A 12,612-nucleotide genomic window follows, 5' to 3' on the forward strand; every position below is an offset into this window, starting at 1 on the left:
AGGGCCGAGGCAGAGGCGAGAGGGCGCAGTGTAGGAGGGGGCACACAACTTACTCAGCTATCATTCCCCTATTGGGTTTGAAGCAAAAAGAAATAAGAAAAGAGGATACACGGCAGTGATTGCAAGCCAGATAACTAGAGATCAAGGTGTTAGGGGCCCTGGGGCGCCTCTTAGTCTAATAGCAGTCAGTGTGTAACGCAGGGCCGTTTCTTGGGCAGTGCGGGCAGGGCGACCGCACTGGGCGCAGACCAGCAAGTAGATGAAGGGGGGCGCAGGCAGAAGGACATTACCGCTAGGGAGCTGGTCACGTGCGGTGCAGCCAAATGGAAGAAGAAAGAAGATTACCAGCGCGATCACCTTCCTTGACTCCTCCTAGGCTGCCTGCGTCAGACTTCAAGTCATCATCATGTCACCACCCGTGATGACACCTGATGTCCTGTAGCGGTACTGCAGGCTGTGAGTGCGCGGCGCCCATGGAGGAGTCGGCTTTCCGGGCTCTCCTCGCCTGGGTGTTTTCCTGCTTCCTCCTGGATGAGCGGCTTGTCACTAGAAAGTAGGCAGATCTGCTTGTGACCTGTAGCTGTGTTTCTGTTTCTAAAGAGTAAGGGTTCCCGAGTCCATGGGGGTGGGGGGAAGGGGGCGCAATTTTTACACCCTCGCCCTGGGTGCAATTTAGCCTAGAAACTGCCCTGGTGTGACGGCTGGGTTGGGACTGGGAGGGATGGGGGGGGGGGGGGGGGGCGCACTGTTAGTGTAATAGCAATCAGTGTGGGATGGCTGGGGTGGGAGGGATGGAGGGGCGCACTTTGGTGTCTCAGCGTGGGGTGCTGGAGGACCTTGTCCCGGCTCTGCCTGGGAGGGTCCCTATGCTGGAACAGTGGGCTGTAGGAGAATCTATCCAGAACAATACCTCCCCTACCTCCAGCATACCTCAATATGAAAATCAGTAGTAGTCCTGGGGATAAGTTAAGGAAAGTGTTACATCTGATAAGAAACAATAAACATAGATTACACAACACATCACTATGCCAATACCGATAACACGAACCTTCTGACTTTGCTCCTCTGCAGGTTGTATCCGGTCGTGTTCCACAATGGCAGAGTTATCAAAGACAATGAAGTGGTGATTGGAGACTATCGCTTCCCAAAAAATGTAAGTTACTGTCAGGGACTAACATCAAATTATGGAGCCCTCCTGCAAATGAATTTCACGCTGAGAGCCACTCCCACTATGGAAAACCAAAAATACTCCTTTTTTGTTTAGAAAACACTTAAAATTCCATTTCAATACAACCCTATATAAGATTCTCCCCATTTCAAATGCTACAAATTCATTAAGGGACTTTACTTTTTTTTTTTAGAACAAACATGGAGTAAAAATAAACTTCTAATAACTTTTCTATGCAACAAAGCCATCTAGTGATGGCAAAAATCCATCTCTTCCATAAGAACTTAGATACAAAATAATCATTACTTATGCTGTATTGCCATCTGGTGGTGGCATTGAGTTAAATGCTACTAAAAAGTAGAAAAAAGGTAGCAGGAAAAAAGGGCGCCAGCTGAGGGTGGACGAAAAGAGCCCCGCCATAGACTTTAATGCAATTATCGTTAATGCGAAAAAAAGCAAAAAAAGTAAGATAAGTATCGTTAACAACATTAGACATTATAGATTTTGAAGTAGTTATTGTTTTAGAAGCTTGCAACGTTATCGTTTTTGTCATATTATTTCGTTTATATGTACAGATTTTATGTTATCAAAGATATTATCATTACTATGTGTGAAAGGGTGTTTCTGCAGAGGGAGTGGTTAGGGTTAGGCACCACCAGGGGGTGGTTAGGGTTAGGCACCACCAGGGGGTGGTTAGGGTTAGGCACCACCAGGGGGTGGTTAGGGTTAGGCACCACCAGGGGGTGGTTAGGGTTAGGCACCACCAGGGGGTGGTTAGGGTTAGGCACCACCAGGGGGTGGTTAGGGTTAGGCACCACCAGGGGGGTGGTTAGGGTTAGGCAACACCAGAGAGGTGGTAAGGGTTAGGCACCACCAGGGGGGTGCTTAGGGTTAGGCACCACCAGGGGGGTGCTTAGGGTTAGGCACCACCAGGGAGGTCTTAGGGTTAGACACCACCAGGGGGGTGGTTAGGGTTAGGCACCTCCAGGGGGGGTGGTTAGGGTTAGGCACCACGCGGGCGGCAGTTAGTTTTAGGCAACACCAGGGGGGGGGGTTAGGGTTAGGCACCTCCAGGGGGGTGGTTAGGGTTAGGCACCACCAGGGGGGTGGTTAGGGTTAGGCACCACTGAGGGGTGGTTAGGGTTCAGTGCCACCAGGGGAGTGGTTAGTTTTAGGCACCACCAGGGGAAGCTTCTGTGTGAGGGTAGGGTTGGGTTAAGCTGTATTGTTGAATTACATAACGATATTTAACGTTAATATCTTTTCGTTATAATTTCTTGTCTGTTTTTACAACGGTATTTTTTGTTAACAAAGCTTGACAACGATGTTTATCGTTATCAGATTTCATTAATAATCGGCACCATTTCGTTATTAAGTCGGGCCCTTTTTTCACGGCGCCCTTTTTTTAACGGCACCCTTTTTTCATGCACGCAGAAAAAAAAATTGTATCTTGTCCTATGATGCCGTCCAGTGGCTAATAGCTCAAATAATAATCTTGGCAAGGCTAATATTGGTAATAATAATTGGTAAGGCTGTTGCCTTTGATGTGGGATTTGTGCCTTTCACCAAGGTTTGAATCCTGGCGCAAGCCAGCACATGAAACAGTAAGGAGTCTTCCGCAAGGCACCTAATGATTCTGGTCGCCCATGGAGCACGTCCTAAATTGCTTGGTCTGGTTTTGCTCAGGAATCATTATAGCCGAGTCATTATAGCAGAGCCAGAAGGGGGCAGGCTTGGGCTTGAAAAGACATCAGAGAAGACAGACTCAGCTATAATGATTCCTGAGCAAAGCCAGACTGAATGTTCAGTCTGGGAATTTTTCAGGGCTGATAACAAGCAGGCTAAGCAGTGAAGGATGAAACAGCGAGCAGGGTAGGTGTTTTCTCTAATGTTCCCACTGATATATATGGTAAAATACATGAGGGTGCTTCGTCTCTGGTTAACTTTAAGAAATGATTGTTATAGAAGAGAGGACACAAGATTAACGATTAAGGACTTTCCATTTTCCGACAGACCCTCTTTGCACTGAACCACTATGGCATCTCCAGAGATGAGGACAACTTTCAGAACCCTGACGTGTTCCTGCCCCGGAGGTGGCTGCGAGACGGCGGGATGAACCACCACCCGTTCAGCTCCATCCCATTTGGCTACGGCATCCGTGCCTGTGTGGGGAAACGCATTGCAGAGCTGGAGATGCACCTGGCGTTAGCTCGGGTGAGTAGACAAAAATAACTGGACTGCCATACAGGCGCCCAGGATAGCTGCTGCAGTTAAAGGACTTACGAGGCCAACTACGTAAAAAAAGTTAATTACCTGCCTCTAAGTTTCAGGCACGGAGGACGCCGTCCGCGCCCTCCGTGCCGCTCCGCCGGGTCCCCCGCTCATTATCCCCCCCGGGCCGGCTCCCGACCCCACGGCCCGGGTCGGGCTCTCCTTCCCCTCCAAAGATGGCCGCTTCCTCTGGCCGCGGCTGCGCAGTCCGCCTGGCCGCGAATGCGGCTGCGCAGCTCTAGGGCCAACCCCTCCGATCCACGCTACGTAGCGCATAACGTGCCCCTAATGCAACGCATGGTGGTGTTGAAGTTGGACGTCAGATTGAGCTGCGTTATGCAGCTCTCAAAGCAGCCGTTCCAGGTTAGTGATAGGAAGTCCGGATCTTTTTAAGGATTCGGATCATTTGAATCAGATCATTGAAAAGATCCGGATCTTTGAACCGAATCATTTGAATCATTTTACTAGGGAAGCAGACTGGGTGAAATGACTAGCACTACATGACTTCCCCTGCACTGTACATTCTGTATGTTCCTGTTTCTTCCAGACAGACATCCACTGTGAACCGAATCTTTCATTGTGATGATCTGGATGATTCGACTCACAAAAAAGATCCGGATCAAATGAACGATTCGTTCATGATCCGGACAACACTACAGTCCCACCATGAGTTACCACAGTGCAGTGAATATTAATTAGCCATGTGGCTGGCTGCAGAGGAGGAGGGGAGACATCCTCCTCCAACAATACTGAGCATGTGCAAACAGTCTAATGTGGCTTAGCCCAGTATAACGTACAGCATGCAGCACTTTGTTTAAACGTGCCGCGTTACTATGTAACGCAACGTGTGCACTGTGAACAGCACATTGATTTTACAGTGCTGTTAGTTAGGCTGCATTACTGGCTGCTGTAACGTGGGACTTTAAAGGTAGGACCTTCCATTTTTTACTTTTTACTCTTGAGAATATTGCTCTTTAGCATATGAAACACACCTAAAACTGTGCAAATACATTGGGCGCCTCCTTAACCCTTCTACAGACGTTTCACCCCTGAACTGGGGTCACCACTGTTTCAGTGGACTTTTTGAAGGAGCTGCGACCACCAGCCGACAAGGCCGAGTGGGGACGGTACTTCCCCTCACGCGATCTTAGTGGTTGCTGTGACTGCAACCCTCTCTTGTGAGTAATCTGAGGAGGAATCGCACACCACTGTGGAGGTGCTGGACCTGAGTAACCGTCAATGATAAATCCAGAAGGTCCGCACACTCATATGTAGACCAAGTCTGCTGTTTTATTCAAAAAATGTGACACAATTCCATTCCATAACCAACGATTAGTTTCGGGGCCCCGAAGGGTCCCCCTTGTCAAGGTAAACACACAGAATGGTAACCACCTACATATGAGTGTGCGGACCTTCTGGATTTATCATTGACTCTCTTGTGAGTATAACAGCTTTTTACTTTTGAAGATCTCCAACCGTCACTCACAGTACTACACCAGATTGGGCTCCCGGGTTTTCCTCCCGTCCTTTCTTCTACCTCCCAAACCCCATGCAATGGAATAATCCATTTGAATCGTGGATAAATAAAACCGCTAATACATGTTCAGCCAAAAAGCCCACAATTTGATGAGCTAAGAAGTTTTGCCTTCCGGAAACAGAAGTATTCAGTGTTACATAAGCAAGAAGCTACCCTCATAACACGTCACTTCCGGGCAGTGAGTGAATATGTAAATCGCATGAACCTCTACAAAAATCTGAGTAGTTCTGGTTCTTCATGACATCATTGGGTGCTCCTCCCTATTTGCATCAGCAGTGGTCAGCTGTCTTGGCAGATCTGGCTAATATGGTTGGCAAATCTGCCCAATCTTAAAGGAAACCTGAGATGAAGACTAACTCAGGGACCTTTCACACTGGGGTGTTGAGTTGCAGCGATTTATCGCACTGCTAACGCTGGGTAATAAAAGTCTATCGATCTGAAGTGTTCGATCTGACGCGGGTCCATAACTACGTTACCGTGTGTATCTGCGTTGCCCTGTGTCGGACGGGAAGCCATGTTAGTTTATGGCGACGCTTGGATTTTAAAAATGTTGGCGACGGTGCGATGAAGTTACGACCCACATGCACGGACATGTATTTTTACAATACGCTTCTGTGCACTTCGGTATACCTGAAGCAGGAAGTTACCGTCACTTCCTGCTTGGCCGAATGCCAGACAGGTAATCCCGTGTACTAACGTGGTATTCCCAGAAGGCCTGTTTTCCCAGAACGTCATTTCGGACAGCACCCCTGGATGAGACTGGTCTCCCTCCCCACTGTGGACAGGAAACTGTTAAAAGAAGAATTTGCATAAGCAATAGGCAGCCACATATAAGATACTACACCTGCCACAGTACCTCAGTTTAGTTTCCTGTCCCGGACGGGATGCATGGGAGAGGTCTCCAGGAGTGCTATCCATGTCAGGCGGCAGGGGCAGCGTTTTCCAGGGCTCCAAGCAGCGCTGTTCAGTGAACAGTCAGGAGCCCTGCAGCGTGGAGGAGGCTTCTCCATCGGAGGCAGCAACTTTATGCAGGCATGTGCGTGCATTGGAGAGAGTTCACTTCCGGTTGAACCGGAGGTAGTCACGCGCTGGCGTCCCGCGTGATCTGAAGTCTGAGCCGGGCGGCAGGGGCCGCGGCGGTGATTAGGAATCAGCATACAGCTGATTCCTTAAGGTAAGAAGCTGATTAAGCATATGCTTAGCCGGCAGGGGCCGCATGCATAATTGGATCAGCTGCATCAAATCAGCAGCACAGGTATAAGTTTGTAGAGTCCATGATGCACTCTGGTTTGTGACTGAGATCATGGAGGACGCCTCTGGGTCAGCTCCTGCACAATCTGCTGAATCTGCCCAGGATCCCTCTCTGGCAAGTAGATGTGATTATGTTTCTTCTGCTTGCCTGGATGTATGTTATGTATAGAGGGATTTGTCTAATGGCTGGCTATCGTTTATTATGTTTTATACCCCAAAAGACATAAGACTGAGAAGGTTGAAAAGTCTGAAAGATCTTCTACTCAGTCCAGTCAGCATGGATTGGCAACTCTGAATGGAAATTGTGCCAGTATTGTACAGAGAAGGTCCACAGCAATAGGAAATTAAAGATTCTGCTATTGCTTCTACCGCCTCAGCTGCTTCAGATGGGCCTGGGACTAGTACTGCTATGGCTTATCTACCTGTTATAGCTAATCCATCATCTCCTATGTTGTCTGCACCTCTAACTATGCCTCCTGCTTCCAAGAGACATAGGCCTCTATTTATTGAGCATTCCTGCATGCGGTAATGCTCAAAACAGCTGACTTTACCCACCATTTAGTAAAGTGTGCATTCATAAAACCTGTGTCCGCATGAAAATTTATAATTCCTGAGCAGGTGCCAGAAATTAACACCTTGTGCGGAGAGTATCACAACACAGGTCACTGAAGGTTAATTCATAAAAATTAAAGCAGGCAAATGTGAGCAGGGAATACCCAGGCTGTGTTTTTTAACCCCTTGGATACCTGTTTTCAGATAATTTTCACATCAGAAAGCCTGCATGTGTAACATTCTTGAAGTTCTTCTAAGCTGCAGCAATTAAATAGATTGTTTAAAAGAACTTGACTCGTTAAACTAATGGAAACTGCAGCAGCAATTTCCATTAGTGCAATCTGATTGCGATGCGATTTGGACAATGCACAATCGTCATCCTCCTGCATTGTATGCAATTGAGCTGTACTATAAGTATAGTAGCGCAATCGCATAGTGGAAATTGAAGTGCGATTGTGATCGCAAATGCGGTTGCGATCGCATTTCATAGTAGAAAAGAGCCCTAACCGCAATGTTTTTTTCCTGAATTAATGAAAGACTTACTAATAGGTATTAAGTCTGAGCAGAAATCTTTGACGCCTTTGGTCAAATGTATGAGAGTTTGGCGGATCCTCATTCTCGGCTTATTCCAGTCCATTCTACTCTTAAGATTAGGATTAAGGAGTGGGATAATCTAGGAAAAGTTTTGAAGTTAGATCCATATTTTTCAAGGGTATCAAACAAAACTGACCTACTTTTTTTGAGGATTTCTGGGAAATTTTGAATGATTTCCCTAAAGTTTGGAATGCTTCCAATTATCTAGTGGACGCTTCAGATGATACGGTTAAACTTATGGCCAGAACTACGGCATTAGTCAATTCAGCCAGAAGAGGTGTATGGGTATAAACTTGGAATGATGACAATTCTTCAAAATCAAGTTATGTGGTGTACCTTGTGAAGGGGGTCTGCTGTTTGAGTCAGTTAGACAACCCTCTAGACAGAACGGCAGACACATATAAAAAAAAAAAAAAAAAAAAAAAAAAAAAAAGGTATTCCTGTTAAAGGAATTCTATCGATTCACATATTTTCAATTGACACAGGAATTGTTTGGGAAGTGTTGCTAAGTACTGGTGTATACATTTTAGTAGCAACCTCTTTATTTACTGTTATCAAAATGCTTTCAAACTTTACTGACAAAACTGACTCTGAGCCATGAGAAGAGGGGAAATTCCCCTCACACTTGATCAGATAACTCTGTGTAACTGTGTGTGACAGAGAGAACAGCTGCAGCTTCTGTGTCCTGTTTCGGACTGAAGTGTCTGTAGAGAGCAGAGGAAATGTAACTAATTGTTACAGCTTTTCATACTGTTTTTTGCTTTCAGAGTTTGTTTGATATTTGCTTCTGTAGTCCGATATGCAACTCTGGCTGTGCATTGAAGTAGACACCCCTTCTGCAATTGATTTGTCCCAATATGGCTAATCCTATCCTCAGTAAATTACAGCTTTTGCCTCTGATATTTATCATGGAAAGTAGGAAAATGTTTACACAGCAACTTAGACATTATTTGTACATTGTCATTTTAGAACACTTGGGTATCGATAGTATTCCTTAAGAAAGGACCTTTTCAAAGTAAACGGTCCTTTCGTCCCTCCTTCTAAGAATAAGTCAGATCCCTAGTCCTCTAAGGGCAGGAGATGGGCTCTCTACAAGTCGCAGAAGCCTAAGGGCCTGTTCAGACTGCACACGTTTCCAGCTGCGTTTTGGAAACGCGTGCAGAAGGCCAACACGCACGACATCAGACAGTGCATAGAGTGCGCTGTCTGATGTTCACACTGCATGCGTTCCGAACGCATGCTGCACGCAGATTTAGCAAAAACGCGCGGCTGTCCCATTTACTTTTCAGTGATGGGATCAGCCACGCAACGCATGCAAACGCGGATGGCGTGCGTTCGTACGCGTTGCGTTCCGCATGCGTGGCCGTCCGCGTTTGTAATGTGAACCGGCCCTAAGTCCAACTTCACTTTTACCAAGAAGTCAGATAAGCAATGACGCTAGTATTCCAGTGAGATGGAGAATTGCAAATTTCAAAACATGGCAACTACAGTGCACAAAATATTGGTTATTTAGGCTTCTTTCACAGTGGGACGTTACAGGCGCAGGTTAGAGCAGCTTGTAACGCAGCCCAGCTCACAGTAATGAAAAATCAATGGGCTGTTCACAGTGCCCACGTTGTTACACTCTAACGCTGGACGTTTAAAGAAACTGCATCATGCTGTGCGTTATACACGGTTTTAGCCGCATTAGACTGTTTGCATATGCTCAATAATGTGTGTTTTTTGTTTTTTCTTGCAGGAGGAGAGTCCGCTGTTGTGGCCAGCCACATGACTAATTAATATGCACTGCAGTGTTAACTTCCTGGAGCGGCCGCTTATTGGCTGGCAGGTGATGCGGAGTTTTCCGATCACGTGCTCTCCACAGTCTTTTGCCGCATGCGCCGTTTTCGTCCGATAGTAAGCGTCAAAAAGTACGCATCACAGACCCATCAGGAGACGCATAACGTGGCTCTAAATAGCATCCAACTTCAAAGCTCACATGCGTTGCGTTGGGGGCACGTTATGTGTCCTTAGCGTCGCATCTAACGCAACGTCTTAGTGGGAAAGAGCCTTTAAGGTGTTTTTGTTGGAGGGATACAGAATAGAGTTCAGCCAGCCTCCTTTTAAGAGCTTTTGCATTACTCCCCGTTTGCAGGACCAAATAAAGTTTTCAGCCCTACAATCGAAAGTCCTTTCCCTGTTTAGAAAAAAGGGTAATTCGAGAAGTACCGAAATGTCAGAGGACAGGGATTCTATTACCCTGTGTTTTGTCTAGTAAAGGAGCTACAGGGAAATTATCAGTTCATACTAAATTTAAAGAGTCTAAACCAGAAGGTAAAATACAGAAAATTCAGGATGGATTTGATCTATTATTCATCTCTTACAGAAGGACGATTTCCAAGCCTTTCTAGACTGAAAAGATGCGTATCTTCAATTACCGATACATCTGGCTTCTCAATAATGCTTAAGGTTTGCCTTCCAGATGGAGGAAGAGGTAAGAATGTATCAGTTTAATGCTTTGCCCTTCGGATTATCCTCAGCTCCAGGGTTGTTTATGAAGGTAATGTCTGGGGTTCTAGCTATACTTAGACAGAGAAAGGTTAACATTTTGGGTTACCTTAAATTTCTGTTTTGGGGGACATCTCCCAATTCGGTAAGAGATCAGATTGTTACGACAATAGTCTTACTACAAGATCTAGGTTGGATCATTGATTGGGAAAAATCTTCCTTAATTAAATCCTACACAGATTATACATTTGTTTGGGCTATTTCATTAGCATATCAGACACAGGGGGAGCAATTCAATTCTATCATGGCTCATTCCACAAGAGGAATTTCGACTTCTTGGGCAGAGAGGGCAGGGACCTCTATAGATCAGATTTGCAGAGCTGCGACCTGGTCAAGTCACAATAAGTTTGTAAAGCACTATCGCCTTAATGTATCTGTCTGCAGGTTTATGCTTCAGAAGGAAAGTTTTGCAAGCTGTGGTCCCACCCTAAGGTTTTAACTCTTGTATATCGTCTCATCCAGGGGTGCTGTCCGAAATGACGTTCTGGGAAAGACCACTTTACTTACGGTAAAGTCTTTTCCAGTAGTCATGAGGACAGCACCCCTGCAACCCGCCCTTATTTGGGTAGGAGAGAGAAATAAGTTTGTGTAAGCATCATTAAATGTCCGTGTCATCTTTTTTATTAACTGAGGTACTGTGGCAGGTGTAGTATCTTATATGTGGCTGCCTATTGCTTATGCAAATTCTTCTTTTAACAGTTTCCTGTCCACAGTGGGGAGGGAGACCAGTCTCATCCAGGGGTGCTGTCCTCATGACTACTGGAAAAGACTTTACCGTAAGTAAAGTGGTCTTTTTTGCAGTGTGATGCGGCGGGCTAACGCCAATATGCGGTGTGGCACCAGCCCTATTGATTTTTACTTACCTGGTGCTTCCTCAAGCCCCCTGTAGTCCGTATGTTCCCTCGGACTTCGTCTGGTCTCTCTCTTGCGCCCCCGTGAGGCCTGAGATCCAGCTTTACAGGCATACTGTGCAGTCACATTACACACAACACACACCTATTACTTCTCACATTCCCTCCTTCTATGAGTCTCAATATATCTTTGATAGAACATGCGTTAATACGACGTCAACGTTTTCCAAAGTACATTGGAGATTAATGTAACTAATTGTCCCTCAAACCTCTCAAGTAGGGATGTGAGCGAACAGTTCGCCCGCGAATCTTTATGTGGCCGTACTACTTCCGGGTGGCTATGACCCTTAGTAGTACAGCTGCGCTGGGCCGGTGGCGTGCGTCTTTCATCGCGCGCCTGTTGCCGGGCACTCTCTGCGCATGAGCGTGACATCACTCATGACATCACGCACATGTGCAGAAAGTGCCCAGCAACAGGTGCGTGAACAAGGATGCGCACTGCCGGCCCAGCGCAGCCCGTACTACTAAGGGTCATAGGGACCCGGGAACCGTTCGCCGACATCTCTACTCTCAAGTCATCTAATTATCTAACCAAAGGCATATTCTAATATCTCTATCATAACCTTAGCTCAGTTATTGGGGAGGCAGGGTTGACAGTTAAGCTACCTGCATGTTTTTAGGTTGCTGGGGGATACCCATAAACATATTGGGAGGACATTTGCACTCCAGGAGGCTCAGACTGGATCCTGGGATCCTAGCTCTGGAAAGTAGGGATACTGATCACTTTGCCCGTGTGCCCTTGATTAACATTTTGGGGGAATTTAATCTGATCATCAGTACTGCACAGCTGAGAAATCTCAGGTGTTTGATTCTTTTTTCTGGATCGTTACAGATTATCAGGAAGTACGAGATCAGATATGACACTCAGAAAGGCGACGTGAAGCCCATGGTGAGGGGTGTCATGGTCCCCAGCAGAGCCGTCGACTTGGAGTTCCTGGATAGAGCGACCAGCTAAACCGCCAACATCCACAGATGTGGGAGGAGCTCAGAGTCATGTGACCTTCTGGATTATATAAACGTCAGTTAAGAGTGGATGTCAGCATTTGTTGCTCTTAAAGAGAAACTCCGACCAAGAATTGAACTTTATCCCAATCAGTAGCTGATACCCCCTTTTACATGAGGAATCTATTCCTTTTCACAAACAGACCATCGGGGGGTGCTGTATGACTGATATTGTGGTGAAACACCTCCCACAAGAAACTGAGGACCGTGGTAATCCTCGCAGTGTCCTGTCTGTGAACCTTGTTGCATTGTGGGAAATAGCTGTTTACAGCTGTTTCCAACTGCCAAAAAACATGCAGCAGCTACATTACCTGCCAACAGTAAAATGTCACCATATAATAAATGTCAGAATGTAAATCAGGGATTTAAAAGATTTTACAATGGGCAAACGCTGACTAAATAATTTATACATAATTATTGTAAAAATGAAGCACTTTTTTTATTACATTATTTTCACTGACGTTCCTCTTTAAACTCTCCAGCTGGGTTTAATTTTTAAATGCGATCCAGAGCTGAGTCTGGCCGTGATTGGCTGGCCTCTTTGTTTTTGTTGCTGAAGCTCCACCTCCAAAATAGCAACTCTGAAACAAGCCCAGGTAAAAGTAACCCAGTATATGATGATATACTACATGATTTAGAGGAAAACTGCCTGTTTTAAATGCTGCCTACACATGTTAGATATTCCTTCTTGACACAACTAATTGTTCATGATCAACAAATCAAGAATAAGTCGAAGAGTCCACCGACATTGCTGACAAAATCGTTAGTAATATGCTGAG

General features: G+C 45.9%; 1 protein-coding gene across 1 annotated transcript in view; it reads left to right on the forward strand.

The window, feature by feature from the left end:
- Window positions 1-12,039, forward strand: part of LOC137525163 (sterol 26-hydroxylase, mitochondrial-like) — a 28,962-nt gene extending 16,923 nt beyond the window's left edge. Inside the window, exons 6-8 of the mRNA XM_068246038.1 lie at window positions 1,072-1,153; window positions 3,182-3,382; window positions 11,664-12,039. Of these exons, the coding sequence (XP_068102139.1) occupies window positions 1,072-1,153; window positions 3,182-3,382; window positions 11,664-11,786 (406 nt within the window). The 3' untranslated portion in view covers window positions 11,787-12,039. The remainder of the gene's footprint in view (window positions 1-1,071; window positions 1,154-3,181; window positions 3,383-11,663) is intronic.
- The last annotated feature ends 573 nt before the right edge of the window (window positions 12,040-12,612 follow it).

The sequence above is a fragment of the Hyperolius riggenbachi genome, chromosome 7 (assembly GCF_040937935.1).
Source record: "Hyperolius riggenbachi isolate aHypRig1 chromosome 7, aHypRig1.pri, whole genome shotgun sequence".
Lineage (NCBI taxonomy): Eukaryota > Metazoa > Chordata > Amphibia > Anura > Hyperoliidae > Hyperolius > Hyperolius riggenbachi.